Source organism: Pongo abelii, chromosome 6 (genome assembly GCF_028885655.2).
Source record: "Pongo abelii isolate AG06213 chromosome 6, NHGRI_mPonAbe1-v2.0_pri, whole genome shotgun sequence".
Lineage (NCBI taxonomy): Eukaryota > Metazoa > Chordata > Mammalia > Primates > Hominidae > Pongo > Pongo abelii.
The window spans coordinates 13,245,516-13,264,739 of record NC_071991.2 but is presented as its reverse complement, the minus strand read 5'-3'; the positions used below and the strand labels follow the sequence as shown (position 1 = coordinate 13,264,739).

Below are 19,224 nucleotides of genomic sequence, written 5' to 3'. Positions count from 1 at the left end.
TTAATGGGAAAAGAAGAAGGACTTGGGCAAGCTGCTTGGCTTCAGAATCTCCGAAGTACAAGACATTGCCACCTCATAAGCTGCATAACAGAAATGCTCCATTTTTTACCTTATCAAAGTTAGAACCTTTCAATGAAGAATAATATAAACACTCCAGCTAGTGCCCACAAGGAATTAAATGGTGTCATCGCTTATTTCTTCAAACTCAAGGATAAAACCCCATTCAACTGAGAGCATTCAGAAAGCAAGCTATCCTCACCCACAGAAACTAGATGGCTGTAGTTCTCCAACATCACATCCCTGTATGTTATCTTCTCATCAGGGTCCAGTTGCTGCCACTCCTCCTGGGTGAAATCCACAGCCACATCTTTGAATGACACTGGCCCCTGTAATGGCAACATGATCAGAATTGGGAGATACGGAAAAGGGATAGGGGGATAACATTTTACAAAGCTCACTCGTAAAGTTAACCATGAACATTGCATACCTTATTTTATGTTACAGATTACGGAAGGGAAATCATACTGGAAATCATACAGGAAACATATATCCTTTGGGGATATATATATATAAAATATATATTACCCCACAAAAATAAAAACCCAAAACACAACTGAGCTCCTATTTTGCAACTGAACTGAGTTTTGGGGATATGAGATGAGTGAAATACCATGGCTGCCCTCAGAAAGCAGACAACCTAATAAGGAGATAAACACGTAAACAAACACAAGCATTTTACTCCTTGTCACTTCTTTTAGTCTTCTTCACTGCCAGGCCCTCCACTTCTCCTGGACCTCTTCATGTTGAAGCACCTACCACTCAGTTCCTGGTCTTCTTCTTCCTAACTCACTGCTCTGGGGCTCTCACTTAGTTTCAGCTCCTTGTTCTTTTGGCTCTTTTATTCTCATAGCCAGTGGCCTCTGGCTATCTGCATGGCTGAGTTTTATCTCAAACATCTCAATCTTGCAGCAATAAATATTCGTTAAATTAATGAATGCCCAAAGCTGTTATTAGAGTAATGCAGACAAGGTGCAGAATGATTTAACAAAAGAGGATCAAATTATTTTAACTTTAAGCCATCAGTTAGGCTTCACAGACTCAGTTAACTTGAAGTCCTTGAAGATGAATTGTGTATTCTATGGGATGAAGGGGAAGAAGAATATGATGAGGTGTAAAAAGTACCAATGGCAAACATGAAGCAGCTTCAATTTTGAAGAGGTTGGGGCTGGGCGTGGTGGCTCATGCCTATAATCCTAGCACTTTGGGAGGCCAAGATGGGAAGATCATTTGAGCTCAGGAGTTCGAGACCAGGTTGGGCAACATAGTAAGACCTCATCTCTGCTAAAAATAAAATTTTTTTAAAAAATTGGCTGGGCATCATGGCTCATGCCTGTAGTTCCAGCTACCTGGGAGGCTAAGGCAGGAGGACGGCTTGAGCCTGGGAGGTCAAGGCTACAGTGAGCTGTGAATGCAACACTGCACTCCAGCCTAGGCAACAGAGCGAGACCTTGTCTCAAAAAAAAAAAAAAAGAAAGAAAGAAAAATGCAAAACTCCTGGGCTCCAGCAATCCACCTGCCTTGGCCTCCCAAAGTGTTGGGATTACAGGCTTGAGCCAGCATGCCCCGCCCAAACTTGTAGTTTAGAAAAAGGAAGTGCCCAGTAAGCATGTTGCATTATCCTGTTATTTATAAAGAACATATCAACAAGGGGTTCAAACCCAGTGATACAGCTAGGACCATGTGGATCCCAAGAGATAGCGGCTCCAAGGCAGAGCTGCTAGGCTGGTGGGCTGAGAACCTAAACCAGAACATCCAAGCTTATCCACAGGCAGGCCACAGGAGCTGATAAAATTGCTGAGAGAGAGTAATAACCTTCTAGGTTAAGTTAGTCCAGAAGGCAAGGAGGTGGAGGGGTTAGAAGACTGATCAACCAATAAATAACATAAAATTACATGCCAATACAATACCACTTATATCAATACAAATACCCAAAATGAAACATAACCAAACAAAATCCAGTACCAGATTAAAAGCATAATACACAATAGCCAAATGGGACTTATTCCAATACAGACTAGTTTAATGTTTGGAAATCTATTAATATGATAAGCCACTGTAACACAGCAAAGAAGAAAAATCTTGTATCCATGAAGATACTTGAAAAAGCTTGACAGAAAAAGCTGATTTAAAAAAACAAACTAAAGAAAACAGAAACTGATGGATGCTTCATTAACATCAATATTACGTATATACACAAATATAAATATTACACTCTAATATGCAATAGTACGCATGATATATATATGTGACATATGTATTTCAATTACACACAAGCACATATACACAGTTTGTGTGTATACACACACACACACACACACACATTTATGCCTCAGCCTTCTCAGTCCAAAAGTCAGGATTTTACTTAACAGGGAAAAACTACATACCTTCCCACTAAGATCAAGAACAAGGTATTAATAAAATGCTCATTATCTACAATTAGAGAAGAGAAAACAATTAGAGGAATATAACTAAGGAAAAGTAAAAGTGCTTGGACGGCTGGGCGCAGTGGCTCACGCCTGTAATCCCAGCACTTTGGGAGGCCAAGGCGGACGGATCACGAGGTCAGGGGATCGAGACCATCCTGGCTAACACGGTGAAACCCCGTCTCTACTAAAAATACAAAAAATTAGCCAGGTGTGGCGGCGGGCGCCTGTAGTCCCAGCTACTTGGGAGGCTGAGGCAGGAGAATGACGTGAACCCAGGAGGCGGAGCTTGCAGTGAGCTGAGATTGTGCCACTGCACTCCAGCCTGGGCGACGAGTGAGACTCCATCTCAAAAAAAAAAAAAAAAAAAAAAAGTTCTCCGGCATGGTGGCTCATGCCTGTAATCCCAACACTTTGGGAGGCCGACGCGGGCAGATCACCTGAGGTCAGGAGTTCAAGACCAGCCTGGTCAACATGGTGAAACCCCATCTCTACTAAAAATCCAAAAAAAAAAAAAAAAAAAAAAAAAAAAAAAAAAAAAAAAAATTAGTTGTATTATTAAGGTCAACTTAATAATACAAAGATATCAGTTACCCTAAATTACTTTATAAATATGCAATCCCAATAAAAATACCAAAAAGCTTTTTCCTGGAACTAGATAAGCTGACACTACAGTTCATATGAGGTAGAAGAAAATCAAAAACAGCTCAGGGAAAAAAATCATTTGGACATGGATAAAACTGGATCCAGGCCAGGTGCGGTGGCTCATGCCTGTAATCCCAGCACTCTCGAAAGCTGAGGCAGAAGGATTGGTTGAGGCCAGGAGCTTGAGACCAGCCTCGGCAACATAGCAAGACCCTGTCTCTACAAAGAAAAAAATATATATATTAGAAAAAATAGAGAGAGAGAGACATGAGGACTTCTGCCCTCAGTTGTGATAAATTAACAGGTACTGCATATACCCTCCAACCTGAAACAGCACACACCAAAGAACAACAAAATCAAAAACAGAAAGAAAAATAAAACGGAGAACATACATGAAGCAATGGTTTGTTTGTTTTTGTTTTTGTTTTTTGAGATGAAGTCTCGCTCTTGTCTTCCAGGCTGGAGTGCAATGGCACAATCTTGGCTCACTGCAACCTCCGTCTCCCGAGTTCCAGCAATTCTCCTGCCTCAGCCTCCCAAGTAGCTGGGATTACAGGCATGCACCAGCACGCCCGGCTAATTTTTGTATTTTTAGTAGAGACGGGGTTTCACCATGTTGGCCAGGCTGGTCTTGAACTCCTGACCTCGTGATCCGCCCGCCTCGGCCTCCCAAAGTGCTGTGATTACAGGTATGAGCCACCACACCCGGGCTGAAGCAATGGTTTTCAAGGCACTGATTATCAGGCAGTAGAGTTACCTATGAGTGATGGGAAATAAACAAGGTGAACCAATCAACTTCTGCCTTGAGTGATTCCAGGCCACGGAGCAGGGAAGAAGAACAGAGGCAGATGTGAGGAGAAAGGGCTGCGAGACGGGAAAATGGGCAGGAAACTACAACCCGTAAGGAAGAAAAGAATCAGCCCATCAAAACTGGCCCAGAATTGACAACAGAGTTTACAACCGGCACAGAGCACTGAGAGAGTTCATCATTCTATTCCAAATGTTCAAAAAAATTGAGACAGGCAAGATGTAAAAAAGACCCACGCTAACCTTCTACAGATAGAAACTACAGTATCTGAGATGAAAATTATAGTGGACAAGATGAACAGCATCGTGGAAAAAAGAGATTAGTGAATATAAAGACAGCAACAGAAGTTAAATAAAATGAAACAGAGAAAAAAGAATTAAAAGCAAATAAAGAGCAACAGTGTGTTGTGGGAAAATTTCAAGTGGCCTAATATACAGGCAACAAGAATCAATGGAGGGGAGGTGGTGGGTATTTGAAGAAATAATGATAAAAATGTTCCCAAAGTGATGACACCATAAACCCAAGATCCAAGAAGTTCAATGATCCCCAAAACAGAAACATGAAAAAAATGATACCATGACATATTGCAATCAAATTGTCCAAAACTAGTGACAGAAAGTTTAAAACAATAAGGGGGGAAAGAAAAAAAGACATGATATATATAGGGGAACAAACATGAGTATGAGATCAGATTTCTCTTAGAAAAAAAATGTAAGCAGGAAGACAATAGAGAAACATATTTAAAGCACTGTGGAGAAAAATCCAGCAAAAACACCTTTAAAAGCAAAGACACAATGAAGACATTTGCAGACATACAAGAATTCATCATCAACTAGAAGAAATGTTAAAAAAAGTCCTTCAGGCAGAAGTAAAATGACAGAAAATAAAAATTTAGATTTACATAAAGGAATGAAGAGTACCAGAAATGGTAACTGTGTATTTTCTCTCATTACTTAAAAGTTATCTTTAAAAGATAACTGGGCCGGGCGTGGTGGCTCACACCTGTAATCCCAGCAATTTGGGAGGCTGAGGTGGACGGGTCACCTGAGGTCAGGAGTTCAAGACCAGCCTGGCCAACATGGCGAAACCTCGTCTCTACTAAAAATACAAAAATTAGCCGGGCGTGGTGGTAGGTATCTGTAATCCCAGCTACCCGGGAGGCTGAGGCAGGAGAATCACTTGAACCAGGGAGGCAGAGGTTGCAGTGAGCCCAGATCGCACCCCTGCACTCCAGCCTGGGGGACAGAGTGAGACTCCGTCTCAAAATAAATAAATAAATAAATAAAAGATAACTTTAATTAACAACAACGTAATAGACAGTGTGTGGCACTGATACCACCTGTAAAAATAAAATGAACAACGGTGTAAAGACCAAGAAGAGAGAAATGGAAGTATCCTATTGTAAGCTTCTCTTACTCTAAGAAAAATGGTATATTACTTAAGAATAAACTATGATAATTAAGGTTGCATACTATAAATTCTAACTCACTAAAATAATAAAACAGTGTGATAGCCAAAAACCCAACAAAAGATATAAAGTAGAATCATAAAAAATTCTCAACTAATCAAAAGGAAGACAAACAAAGACATTTTAAAAAGAAACAAAGAAGATGAGACTAAAAGAAAGCAAAGACAACGGACTATAACCTAACTAGTTTTATCAATAATCACATTACATGTAAACGGTCTATACATCCCCAATTATGAGACAGAAATAGACTGATGAAAACAAGCAAGATCCAAATCTTGCTGCCTACAAGAAATAATACTTTAGATATAAAGATGCAAATAGGTTAAAAGTAAAAGGATGGAATAAGATATACCATGCATGCATTACTCAAAAGAATGCTACATAAATAACAAAGTACATTTCACAGCCTGGAATATTAGCAGGGATAAGGAAGGCCATTTTACAAAGTGGTTAATTAATCAAGGGGATGTAATAACCTTGAACATTTATGCATCTAATATAACACATAAAGCAAAAATTGGTAAAATTGCAAAGAGAAACAGAACCACAATTGCAGCAGGAGATTTCAATCCCCTCTTTCCCACAATTGATACAAGTAGGCACACAATCAACAAGGATGTAGTACACCTGAACAACACAACCAACCAACTTGATCTCATTAACATTTGTCAAACACTCCACCCAACCAGAGCAGAACAAGCCATCTTCTCACGCATGCGCAGAATTTTCCCAAGACAGATCCTATTCTGAGCCATAAATTTAAGAGGTTCCATGTAGTATTCCAGACAAAAATTCACAGTCTAAATCTAATCATGAAGAAAGATCAGGGAAACCTAAATTTAAAGACTTCTATAAAATCACTGGCCTGTATTCTTCAAATATTATAATGGCACTGAGGAACAAATCCGTATTAAACAGACTTAAAAAGCATGAAAACTAAAGACAATTAACAGTCCTAGACTGAATCTTCTACCAAAAATTAAAAATTGCTATAAGAGAAATTATTGGGAAATTGGCAAAACTGGAAAATGAACTATAGATAAAAGTATTAAATAAATGATAAATTTCCTGAATTCAATTACTGTGCTATGGATATTTAACAGAATGTTCTTGATTTTATGAGATATAATCTAGAACTTTATAGGGTAAAGAGGCATGACATGCCCACTCTCAAATAGTTCAGAAAATACATATATATATAAAAAAAATGCACACATATGTATATATGCATATAAATTATTAATGTGGGAAAATGTTAAGAATGAAGTATCTGAACAAAAGGAAGTATCTGGGATTTCTTTGTAAAATCCTTGCAATTTTTCTGAAAATTTGAAATGATTTCAAAATAAAATGCTGAATAGAAAATAATGCTATCAAATATATATTATATGTATATATTTGCTATCAAATATATCAAATATATTTCAAAAGGACTCAGAAACCAACTTAAAGGGATTCCGTCTGGCCAAAGATGGAACCACTTAATTTTCAAAAAGAATCACAACTTCTATGTACTGAAATATTTACTATGTTTAAACCCACGAGCTCATAATGGTAACAAAACAAAAAAACCTTCCTGCTTAGAAGCCTACTCAATATTTTAGAAACTGTCTTTCCTGCATGAATTACATAACCAAATAGAGAACAGAAATTTATCTTTAGAAAAGTATTCTAGGCCAGCCGTGGTGGCTCATGCCTATAATCTCAACACTGGGAGGTCAAAGAAGAGGATCACTTGAGCCCAGGAGTTCAAGACCAGCCTGGGCAACACAGCGAAACCTGTCTCTACTAAAAATTAAAAAATCAGCTGGGCATTGTGGTACATGACTATACTCCCAGCTACTTGGGAGGCTGAAGTGGGAGGATCACTTGAGTACAAGAGTTTGAGGCTGCAGTGAGCCATAAATGTGCCAGCCTGGGCGACGGAGTGAGACTCTGTCTCCAAAAAAAGAAAAGAAAAGAAAGGTATTTTGGCTAGTAAATAAAGAAGAAATGGTAGAATTAGCAGATTACCATTTTGCCTCCCCTAATGAAGGCAAATCACAGCAATAGTAAATCAGAGCAATAATCAACAGTCAATAGTTCTTAACTTCACAAAAACAAAGAAGGTAACACGTGCCTCCAGAAGCAGACAAATGCCACGTATGCTATAGTTGTGTGAAAAGAACTGAACATAAACCTGATTAGACTTCCAGATCAAACTACCAATTTTGCAAGGCATACGAGATATTTTTTTAAAATGTGCTAAAGGTGAAACAAGGGTAACACAATCCAAACTGAGGATAACCAACCCAGTTTCTTCAAAACAATGAGCACACAAGAGACATACTACGGGAACTATTAAAAGATTTAACCCAACTGCCACATGTATTAAGGAAGAGAGTATTATGGGTTATTCCTAGCCCCTTTTAAAAAGATTCCTTACTGGCCAGGTGTGGTGGCGTACACCTGTAATCCTAGCACTTTGGGAGGTCAAAGTGAAAGGATCGCTTGAGGCCAGGAGTTTGAGACCAGCCTGAGCAATACAGTGAGAATACATCTCTAGGCTGGGAGCAGTGGCTCACGCCTGTAATCCTAGCACTTTGGGAGGCCAAGGCGGGCAGACTGAGCTCAGGAGTTCGAGACCAGCCTGCATGACACGGTGAAAGCCAGTCTCCACTAAAATACAAAAAAAATTAGCCAGGTGTGGCAGCGTGCACCTGTAGTCCCAGCTACGCGGGAGGCTGAGGCAGGAGGATCGCGTGAGCCCAGGAGACTGAGGCTGCAGTGAGTTTTGATCACGTCTACACTCCAGCCTGGATGACAGAGCAAGACCCTATCTCAAAAAAAGAAAAAAAGAAACAAAACAAAACAGACTTCACCATTCAAAGACAAACAGAAATACTTACAGATGAATCTTTTTAAAAGCCAAGAAAAGAGAGACTCCATGGAGAAAATATCAGTTTGGAAGTAACGGATGTCAAAGGCAGACAAAGGGTCCTGTGAGGAAGGGGTTAGGAAATGCCTGCTGGATTTGACTGCAATTAAATCACTGGTCATCTTTACTGACTGACTCAGCAAAGTGAAAAGGACAAAACGACAACACTGAGAACTGTAATGAGAAACAGAAATGAGGAAATCTTCACAAGAGAGTAACTGTATTGTTTGCTGTGCAACCCGAACAAAAAGATGAACAAATATCTGAAGGATGATCACGTCATTCATTCCCCCCATGATCTAGGACTCAACAGTAAAAACAGAATTCTGTCTACTGGATCACGATATTTCCGTCCCTGGAAAAATCATATGCACCAAGTTCTCCTTAGGCAGCAGGCCCTCTGCTTACATAAGCACCAAGAATAAGCCATAAGTTACAGTAATTTAATGGTTGTTATTAGGAAAGCTATCCACAATTACATCAACTTGAATGAAGAAATTTTTCCAAGTCCTAGAAAATCTTTTAAATCCACAAGTAAAAAAATTGGTTTCTCCTTATAATCAATGCAAACGATGTCATGGATGCTGATATGGTTTCGGTTTGTGTCGCCGCCCAAATCTCATATTCAATTGTAATCCCCAATGTTGGCGGTGGGGCTTGGTGGGAGGTGATTGGATCATGGGGGCAATTTCCCTTTTGGTGCTGATACTGAGTGAGTTATCACAAGATGTGGTTGTTTAAAAGTGTGTAGCGCCTCTCCCTCCCTCTTCCTCCTGCTCTGGTGATGGAAGATGCACCCGCTTTCCCTTCACCTTCCACCTGACTGTAAGTTTCCTGAGGCCTCCCCAGCCATGCTTCCCATTATAGAGCCTGCAGGTGTGAGCCAATTAAACCTCTTTTCTTTATAAATTACCTAGTCTTGGTTATTTCTCTATAGCAGTGTGAAAATGGACTAATACAGATGGCATTTTCCCTTTTGTGATGATTGCCAAGAATATCAGTCCTAGGTGCAGCTCAGTTTCAACAGCCTTAAAATATACTACCCATACATACAAGCTTCACAAATCATTTTTGGTGCTGATCTGCCACACTAACTATATTTTACAGGATAATGTCTATTTCCACATTCCCATTTTAAAGTATGAATCCTGGCTGGGCGCAGTGGCTAATGCCTGTAATCCCTGAACTTTGGGAGGCTGAGGCAGGAGGATCACCTGAGGTCAGGAGTTTGAGACCAGCCTGGCCAACATGGTGAAACCCTGTCTCTTCTAAAAATACAAAAAATTAGCTGGGTATGGTGGCGCATGCCTGTAATCCCAGCTACTCGGGAGGCTGAGACAGGAGAATCGCTTGAACCCAGGAGGTGGAGGCTGCAGTGAAGCGAGATCATGCCACTGCACTGCAGCCTGGGCAATAGAGCAAGACTCCACCTCAAAAAACAAAAAAGAAAAAAAAAGTATGAATCCTTACAAACCTCTTAAAATGCATCATAAAATAAAGTGCAGGAACATATACACAAGCAGGAAAACTCACCTGCAATGTGTTCATTTTTCTGCTGCTCTTGGAAACATGCAGAGACTGTGGCTGGTAGACCTAGAGTGGGGAGAAGCAGGTCATTGAAGTCATGAGTGCTCTGGCCTGCAAAGGCAGAAATCTGCCTAAGAACCACAAAAGAAAGCTCAATAGGTTAACACCCTGTGAACACTCAGCCTGCAAACACTCAGAAGCGCCTAAAAGAGTGATACAGGGTTTCACCACATTGGCCAGGCTGGTCTCAAATTCTGGCCTCAAGTGATCCACCTGCCTTGGGCCAACATGGTGAAACTCCGTCTCTACTTAAAAATAACAAAAAAATTAGCCAGGCATAGTGTCACATGCCTGTAGTCCCAGCTACTCAGAAGGCTGAGGCACAAGAATCATTTGAACCTGGGAGGAGGAGGTTGCAGTGAGCCGAGACCACGCTGCTGCACTCCAGACTGGGTGAGAGACACTGTCTCAAAAAAAAAAAAAAAAAAAAAAAAGTGATAGGGGAAGCACGCACTTGTAACTTCGTAACTCTAAGATAATCAGGTAGTAATTAGATGAGTTAGACTCTCATGGGTAACATGGTCTGCCATCAAATACAACGTGCAAAAAGAAAAAAAATTCCCATTATACGGCCCATGTTTTTTGTGGTTTGTTTGCTGAGACAGCGTCTCAATCTGCCACCCAGGCTGGAGTGCAGTGGTGCATTCACGGCTCACTGCAGCCTCGACCTCCTGGGCTCCATGGATCCTCTCACCTCAGCTTCCTGAGTAGTTGGGACCACAGGTGCATCCCAGCATGCCTGGCTACTTTTGTATTTTTTGTAGAGTCAGGGTCTCCCTATGTTGCCTAGGCTAGTCTCTAACTCCTGGTCTCAAGGGATACTCTTGCTCTAGGCCCGCAAAAGTGCTGGTATTACAGGTGTGAGCCACCGCATCCGGCCCGCATTTTCTTATTGTCTCTTTAAACTGCTTAAAATCAAAGAAGCCATAGGAATTGAGTATGTGAGCTCTCAGAAATGAAATGAATGTGTATAAAATATGGTTTTGTTTCTAAATTACCTAACTGAACTTGGTTATTGCTGCACCTAATAATCTTCTATTAAGAAAACTAGGATACGGGAGAAAGAACACTGGCCTGGGAGATAAGACTCCTGAGTTCTACTATGAGTAATTCTACCCACAAAGCCGGTGACCTGGTCAAGTCACCCATCTGCTAAGGCCCAGTCTCTTCCCCTAGCAACTGAGGCAGCAGGAGAGAATCCCTGCAGACTGTTCCTGCATTACTACGATTCTCCAGGGCAGATCTAAGGGGGGAATCAGCAGACACTTAAATGAGAGAACAGAGGTGCTGACGGACGTTTAGAGGCGGTCGAAATCAGGAGCACGGAGAGGAGAAGGAAGGGCTGTTAGGGGTTAGGGGGGAGTGGAGACGACGTCCGCAGGTGAGGCTGGTGACATCCTCCATGCCCCCGTAAGCCTCGTCCTCCCAGATCTTCCCATGCAGCGCCAGTTCGGTGCAGCCGGACCCTGCCCTCAAACCCAAACACACGTCTCTCCTGCAAGCGATCCGGACCCTACCCCTGCCCCACACTCTAAGGTCCCCAACACACGGTGACTTCACCCAGGCCCTTCTCGCTCTGGGCCCGAAAATCCAAGACCTACCCTCCTGGGGCTCCGCGCCTCTGCCCCACGGCTCCCGAGAGGCCGGGGCGGGCTGCTGTCGCTGGCGCGCGTCTGCTCGCGAGGTCCCCTCCTGTCCACCTCACCAAGGCTGTTCTGCTCCCGAGGGGCCCGGGCCGGGCCTACAGGGCAAATCCAGGCGGGTGTCCTTCTGGGGGCCCAGATCCGCCTCCCTGGGGCTCACCATACAGCGACGGCCTGGTCCAGGCCGCCAAAGACACATACGGGCCAGGCCCGGGTCCCGCCGCCCCTTCGCCTCCGCCGCCACCTCAGCCAACTCCCGCCGGGCCCCTCTGGCCCCAGCGCTGCCGACTCCGGGGCTCACGCTCCGGGGTACCCGCTCGAGACTCCACCCGGCCTGCGCAAACCCTGGCCTGCACAGCTCCGCGTCCGCCTAGGTGCTGGCCCGGGCGGTCAGCGTCCAGCCCCGCAGGCTCCGCGATGCTCGTCCAACGGAGGCCAAAGCCTGGGAACCAGAGCAAGCGGCGACCTGAGAACGCAAATGAAGCGAGGGCAGTGCGGCGGCGGCGCGCATGCGCAAACACGCACGCAGGGAGAGGTGCACATGCGCAGGAGTGCACCGGAAGTCCGCCTCCCAGGGCCCACTGCCAGTCCCAGGACAAGTACTGGACTCTATTTCCCATGAGCCTATGCGCCCCCCCCCAAGTTTAGGGGCCGTTTTAAATGTCTCTACCCCGCCTAGAGGTTGAGAAACTCCAGGCTATGAGCTTTGGCAGCCCTGAACACCGGACTGAACTTTACGTTTGTCTTTACTCCCTTTTAGAGTCAAGTCCAGGGCTGCGTGACTGGGTCCTGGAGCCCCAGTCCTCTGTGTTAGAACCGAGTTTCCCATAAGGAGAAGGAAAGGAAAGGGTGTCTCATGGTCACTGCGCTGAAATGCTAAGAGAAGTTTCACTCAGATACTAGGACAGGATAAATGCCCAGCGATGCTTTCCAAGGAAGAAAAAGAAAAAAGAATTTGTAGCCGGGCGCGGTGGCTCACGCCTGTAATCCCAGCACTTTGGGAGGCCGAGGCGGGAGGATCGCGAGGTCAAGAGATAGAGACCATCCTGGCCAACATGGTGAAACCCTGTCTCTACTAAAAATATAAAAATTAGCCTGGCATGGTGGCGTGTGCCTGTAATCCCAGCTACTCGGGAGGCTGAGGCAGGAGAATCGCTTGAACCCAGGAGGCGGAGGTTGCAGTGAGCCGAGATCGCGCCACTGCACTCCAGTCTGGCGACGGAGGGAGACTCCGTGGCTTTTCTAGATCACACAGCGAATGCCTAAAAACTGTAGAGAAATCAGGAAATACACACACAAATCGAACGAAGAAAAGAGATACGTGATCTTACTTTCCCGAGGAGGATTATGTTTAGGGTTAGGTTATGTTGGCCAAAAAGAGTCAAAGTCTGTAAAGAGTTTTATTCTGGGCCTCCTATTTGAGTGACCATGGCTGGTGACACAGTCTCAGGGGGTCCTGAGAACGTGAGCCCAAAGTGGTTGGGTTACAGCTTGGTTTTATGCATCTTAGGGAGACAGCAGTTACAGGCAAAGACATAAATCAATGCATGGAAGGTATACGTTGGGTCAGCCAGGAAAGGCTTTCAGGTCACTAGCAGATTGAAAGATTGGCAGTTGGTTCAGAGTTCAGCATTGGCTGAACAGTTGGAAGACTACATAAAGAAATGGGCCATTGCGGTGGCTCATGCCTGTAATCCCAGCATTGTGGGAGGGTGAGGTGGGAGGATCCTTTGAGGCCAGGAGTTCAACGACAGCCTGGGCAACACAGCGAGACCTCCACCTCTACCAAAAAAAAAAAAAAATTATCCAGGCATGGTGGTGCATGCCTGTAGTCTCAGCTACTCAGGAGGCCGAGATGGGAGGATCGCTTGAGCCTGTGAAGTTGAGGCTACATGAGCCGTGATGGTGCCCTTCACTCCAGCTTGGGCAACAGAGAAGAAAGGAGAGAAAGAGAGAGAGGAAGGAAGGAAGGAAGCAAGGCAGGAAGGAAAAGAAAGAGGGAGGGAAAGAAAAGAAAAGCTTGAGTTAAGATAAGGGGGATTGTGGAAACCAAGGTTCTTGTTATGTAGGTGAAGCCTCAGAACAGGCTTCAGAGAGAATAGATGATAAGTATCTCTTATTGGATCTTAAAAGGTGTCAGACTCTCCAGAAAAGACCTGGAGTCTTTTCTGTAAGGGAAAGAGATTCTCTACAGAATGCAAATTTCCCCTAAAGAGATGGCTTTGCAGGACTATTTTAAAGTGTGTCAAAGAAAATATATTATGGGGTAAAATACTATGATTTCCTTCAGGGACTGCTATCTGTCATGTGATGCTATATCAGAGTCTGGTTGTAGTTGAGCATCTTACTGATACAAAGAGCCTGTTTTGTCAGTCTTATGATCTCTATTCTAATGTTAATGTTGGTCAGCTGTGCCTAAACTCTGATGGGAGGAGAATTATGACAAGGCATGTCCAACCCCCTCCTTCCCATCATGACCTGAATTAGTTTTTCATGTTTATTTTGGATCCTGTTGGCCAACAGAGGAGTCCATTCACTCAGTTGTGGGGGCTTAGAATTTTATTTTTGGCTTACAATTAAAACGTCAATTTTCAAAAATGGATCATAAAGACAATGATTCATCACAATTTTTTGGTGAAATCTAACAATGTTCTTGCCCAGTTGTTTCATAAAAACTGGTAAGGAAAAGACTAAATATAAACTCTTCTGAAGCCAGGTGCAGTGGCTCACGCCTGTAATCCTAGCACTTTGGGAGGCCGAGGTAGGCAGATCATGAGGTCAGGAGATCAAGACCATCCTGACCAACATGGTAAAACCCTGTCTCTACTAAAACACAAAAAATTAGCTGGGTGTGGTGGTGTGCGCCTGTAGTCCCAGATACTTGGGAGGCTGAGGCAGGGGAATCACTTGAACCCAGGAGGCAGGGATTGCAGTGAGCCGAGATTGTGCCACTGCACTCCATCCTGGCAACAGAGCAAGATTCCATCTCAAAATAGATAAATAAATAAATTCTTCTGTTAACCTAGAATAGTCTCTTCACTAATTCAGAAAATAAAGAAAATAATTTTATTATTGAATAAGCATTAAACCAGACTGTGATGCCCATCACAGGTGATCCATTAATGAGATGCAAAGAGAAATAAAGCCTCCTTTTTTTTTTTTTTTGAGACAGAGTCTCGCTCTGTTGCCCAGGCTGGAGTGCAGTGGTGCAATCTCGGCTCACTGCAACCTCTGCCTCCCTGGTTTAAGCGATTTTCCTGCGTCAGCCTCCCAAGTAACTGGGACTACAGGTGCGTGCCACCACGCCTGGCTAATTTTTTGTATTTTTAGTAGAGACGGGGTTTCGTCATGTTAGCTAGGATGGTCTCAAAATCCTGACCTTGTAAATCATCCGCCTAGGCCTCCCAAAGTGCTGGGATTATAGGCGTGAGCCATGGCACCCAGCCAAAGCCTCCTTTTTATATAGCCTGGCAGATACAATCCATTGTATACACGCTCTCAAGATAAACAGTAAGTCATCCTCATGTAAAAGGACTTGCTATGCCTTTTTTTTTTTTTTTTTTGAGACAGGGTCTCATTCTGTCATCCAGGCTGGAATATAGTGGTGTGATCTTGGCTCACTGTAACCTCCACCTCTTGGGTTCAAGTGATTCTCATGCCTAAGCCTCCCAAATAGCTGGAATTACAGACGTGTGCCATCATGCCCAGCTAATATTTGTATTTTAGTAGAGACAGAGTTTCGCCATATTGGCCAGGCTGGACTCAAACTCCTTCTTTTGATTTCTGTGTGGCTTCAAGTGGTCTGCCTGTCTCGGCCTCCCCCAGAGTGCTGGGATTACAGGTGTGAGCCACCGCACCTGGCCTGCTATGCATTCTTAAACACTCATCCTAAATTCACCTGGAAATCAAGGTGGCCATCCATGCTAGTTAATTACCTGTATCGGATGAGAAATAAAACTTCTCATATCTCCTTGACAAGCAGGTAGTAACAGCTCAAGGTGCCTAGGCTAAACTCCCTAGGCAACAGGAAGATAGGGACACTATCTTCCTCGAGGTTTACGTTTCAAAGACAAGACTCTCAGGCTCTTAAGAAAAAAATTCCTGGGTTGTGGCCAGGCATGGTGGCTCCCACCTGTGGACCACCCGAGGTCAGGAGTTCAAGACCAGTCAGACCAACAAGGTGAAACCCTGTCTCTACTAAAAATACAAAAATTAGCCAGGCGTGGTGGCAGGCGCCTGTAGTCTCAGCTACTCAGGAGGTTGATACAGGAGAACTGCTTGAACCCGGGAAGTGGAGGTTGCAGTGAGCTGAGTCGTACCACTGCACTCCAGCCTTGGTGACAGAGTGAGATTCTGTCTCGGAAAAAAAAAAAAAAAATCCTGGGTTGTAATGTTGGCAAGAAGTTCATTTACCTTTTTTTTTTTTTTTTTTTTTGAGACGGAGGCTCGCTATCGCCCAGGCTGGAGTGCAGTGGCGCGATCTCAGCTCACTGCAGGCTCCGCCCCCTGGGTTCACGCCATTCTCCTGCCTCAGCCTCCCGAGTAGCTGGGACTACAGGCGCCCGCCACCTCGCCAGGCTAATTTTTTGTATTTTTAGTAGAGACGGGGTTTCACCGTGTTAGCCAGGATGATCTCGATCTCCTGACCTCGTGATCCGCCCGCCTCGGCCTCCCAAAGTGCTGGGATTACAGGCGTGAGCCACCGCGCCCGGCCTCATTTACCTTTTTAAAAGATTTAGATACATATCAAAGGTACAAAAGAAGTTATTTATGTTACAAGGTTTATCAAGGAAATACTCTTTAAAAAGGAGAGGAGAAAGGTTAATTTACCTTTTGGCAAATAAGACCATTTTAATCTGTTTTATTTATTTATTTTAGAAAATCCATATGGTGAGGGCTGGGCAGGGTGGCTCACATCTGTAGTCCCAGCACTTTGAGAGGCCAAGGCAGGCAGATTGCTTGAGGCCAGGAGTTCGAGACCAGCCTGGGCAACATGGCGAAACCCCATCTCTACTACAAATACAAAAATTAGCTGGGCGTGGTGGTGTGTGCCTATTGTCCCAGCTACTCTGGAGGCTGAGGCATAAGAACCGCTTGAACATGGGAGGCAGAGGTTGCAGTGAGCCGAGATTGAGCCATTACAATCCAGTCTGGGCGACAAGAGTGAAACTCTGTCTCAAAAAATAAATAAATAAATAAACAAACAAACAAATAAATAAAAACAAAGAGTCTCTTTTCCATCTCCTCACCACAGAGTTGTCTTCAGTAATTTAATTCACTTTTTTCCTCAGGGTTTACTGGGTTTCTGGGTCCCAGAAGGGGAAGTTCTCTTCAAGGTGCAGCAACCACGACTCCGCAGAGAATTGCAGAGACGGCAGCATGACCAGATCCTGGCCAGGTGTGGGGAGGCTATGGGCTGAGACTTGGGCTGAACTTCCGCTGCAGGTCGACTTATTCCCATCAGCACCAAAGCTGCTGGAGGGGGTCATCCAAAAGCAAATGAAGCGGGGCGCGGCTTGGAGGCTGTTTCAGAAGGTCCCACTGAGCCAAGGACTCAATGCCTGGCCACAGCCCTCCCAAGCGAGGCCCAGATCATATTTCACCACGCTCAGAAAACCTTGTCGGCTCATTTCAGTCTATAGTGACTTTGCTTTCTTTAGGATCTCTCTTGCACTGTCCAGCCCAGGGAGTTCCAAATCTGAATGGATTCCAATGATGGAGTTAAATCAGGCCCCACCTCAGTTTTTGAATTACAATCAATAGGGCTGGGTCCCAGCATCTGTATCTTAACGTTCCTCCATGTGATCCTCATGCTGAAAGGCTGGTATTTGCAAATCCCTTTTTTGGGGGGAGTGAAGGGTTTTTTTAGAGACAGGCCTCACTCTGATGCCCAGCCTGGAATTCAGTGGTGGATCACAGCTCACTGCAGCCTCGAATTCCTGGCCGCAAGAAAGCCTCTCACCTTGGCCAACCAAAGTGTTGGGATTACAGGAGTGACCACTGTGTCTGGCCAGGAAAGCCCTTCTGTTTCACTTGAATGATATTTCTGCAGCATACCTACAGCCATTGTTGTATTAAACTGCATCATTGCGGGAAAAGAAAAGGTGAGAGGTGACTGTTTTGCTTTTTTTCTGAACATATCAGACCAAACCTGGGCTGTTTGGCACTTTTTTTTTTTTTTTTTTTGAGTCGGAGTCTCACTCTGTCGCCCAGGCTAGAGTGTAGTGTCGCTATCTCGGCTCACTGCAACCTCCACCTTCCGGGTTCAAGTGATTCTCCTGCCTCAGCCTTGCAAGTAGCTGGGATTACAGAAGTGCACCCCCACGCCCAGCTAATTTTTTCTGTATTTTTAGTAGAGATGGGTTTCACCATGTTGGCCAGGCTGGTCTCTTGGGGGTAAAAGAGATCTGAACATGCCTCTCAAGCTGGGGAGACTACCAGGAAATGAAGTATATCAGAGATATTTTTACTAGACTGTTGGGTTTTGACATCCAAGCCCCTATGACTTCATGGACCTGGTCATAAGTTTCCCATCCTTTTCATACATCCTTTTGTAGGACTCGGGGGACTATCCTCTGACAGCTCCAAGTCCATCCTGGAAGAAGTTCCAGGGCAGCTTCTGTGAGTTTGTGGGGACATTGGTCTGTCGGTGCCAGTACAGCCTCCTCCATGCTGGCTGCCCTGTGGACAGCCTCATCTCCCTGCTCACTGGCCTCTCAGACTCACAAGTCCGCGCCTTCCGTCACACTAGCACCCTGGCTGGTGAGCATTCATTTTCACTCTGGACATTCTCCTGGGGGTTTGTAGGACTTTCCTCTGTTCTCTGATTCAGGGTCTTCTTTCCTACCTGCATCTTGGCTCTTCACTTCAAAGCCATGCCTCTTTTATCCTAAACTTCAATCCAGTTTCTCACTAGTGGAGTTTTGAGAAGGGGTAGATGACAGCAACAATTTCCAGGCTTAATATTTTTGTCAGAGCTCACCACTAGGGGTATGCTGATGGTTAAAAGAAGACCACAAGAGTTAGAGGGAAACAGTCCACTCCAGGAGAGGGAGTCTTAGGATTTTAGGGTCACCCAGCTCTGGCTTCTCATTTTCATTGCCCTTCTTTCCTTCTATTTTTTTCCTTCTACTCATCCTCTCTCCTCTGACCTAAATAATGATTTCTTCATCTCTTTTTCCTTACTCAAAGCTGTGAAACTGATGACCTCCCTGGTAAGGGTTGCCCTCCAGCTGAGTCTGCACCAAGATAACAATGAGCGTCAGTATGAGGCTGAAAGAAACAAGGGGCCAGGGCAGAGGGCACCTGAGCAGCTGGAGAGCCTGTTGGAGAAATGCAAAGAGGTGAGGAGTGTTCCCTGCTTCTTCCTTCCCTTTTTCCCGACTTGCACTCACTTCTGCCACAGACCCCCTTATCAGGCCCTGGGCAGTCTTTCAAGATCATGAATAATGGAGTCTGGCAATAGTTTCATAGACCCATCCTATAACGGGTCGTTGCATCCTCATTGTTTCTGGGTTGTGGTTCAATAAATAATGTGTAATTTAGAGTTCTCTCGAATTCCACTTTTGCTCAGTTTTTCTTTGTCAGCACTCATTGTCAGGAGTGTTTAAGTGCTGTACCTGGATCCACTCACCTCAGCCTCCCATGTAGCTGGGACTACAGGTGTGCAC

At 44.4% G+C, this 19,224-nt stretch overlaps 2 protein-coding genes across 2 annotated transcripts in view; one reads left to right on the top strand and one right to left on the bottom strand.

Annotated features, from left to right (window-relative positions):
* Positions 1 to 11,640, bottom strand: part of POM121C (POM121 transmembrane nucleoporin C) — a 68,107-nt gene extending 56,467 nt beyond the window's left edge. The window contains exons 1-3 of the mRNA XM_024249521.3: positions 11,513 to 11,640; positions 9,858 to 9,917; positions 260 to 386 (exon numbers count right to left, since the gene is read on the bottom strand). The gene's annotated coding sequence lies outside the window, so the exon portion shown is untranslated. The remainder of the gene's footprint in view (positions 1 to 259; positions 387 to 9,857; positions 9,918 to 11,512) is intronic.
* A 1,342-nt stretch (positions 11,641 to 12,982) lies between these two features.
* On the top strand, positions 12,983 to 19,014 carry LOC100455763 (putative STAG3-like protein 4). Its single transcript, XM_054560119.1, has 3 exons — positions 12,983 to 13,018; positions 18,112 to 18,316; positions 18,746 to 19,014. The coding sequence occupies exons 1-3, from the start codon at positions 12,983 to 12,985 to the stop codon at positions 18,997 to 18,999; spliced, it is 495 nt and encodes a 164-aa protein (XP_054416094.1). The 3' UTR covers positions 19,000 to 19,014.
* The last annotated feature ends 210 nt before the right edge of the window (positions 19,015 to 19,224 follow it).

Coding starts and splice junctions, on each gene's coding strand:
- LOC100455763 (XM_054560119.1), top strand. CDS start 12,983: ATGGCTGGTGACACAGTCTCAGGGGGTCCTGAGAAC. Junction 13,019..18,111: donor TCTCAGGGGGTCCTGAGAAC/GTGAGCCCAAAG, acceptor ATCCTTTTGTAG/GACTCGGGGGACTATCCTCT. Junction 18,317..18,745: donor TCACACTAGCACCCTGGCTG/GTGAGCATTCAT, acceptor CCTTACTCAAAG/CTGTGAAACTGATGACCTCC.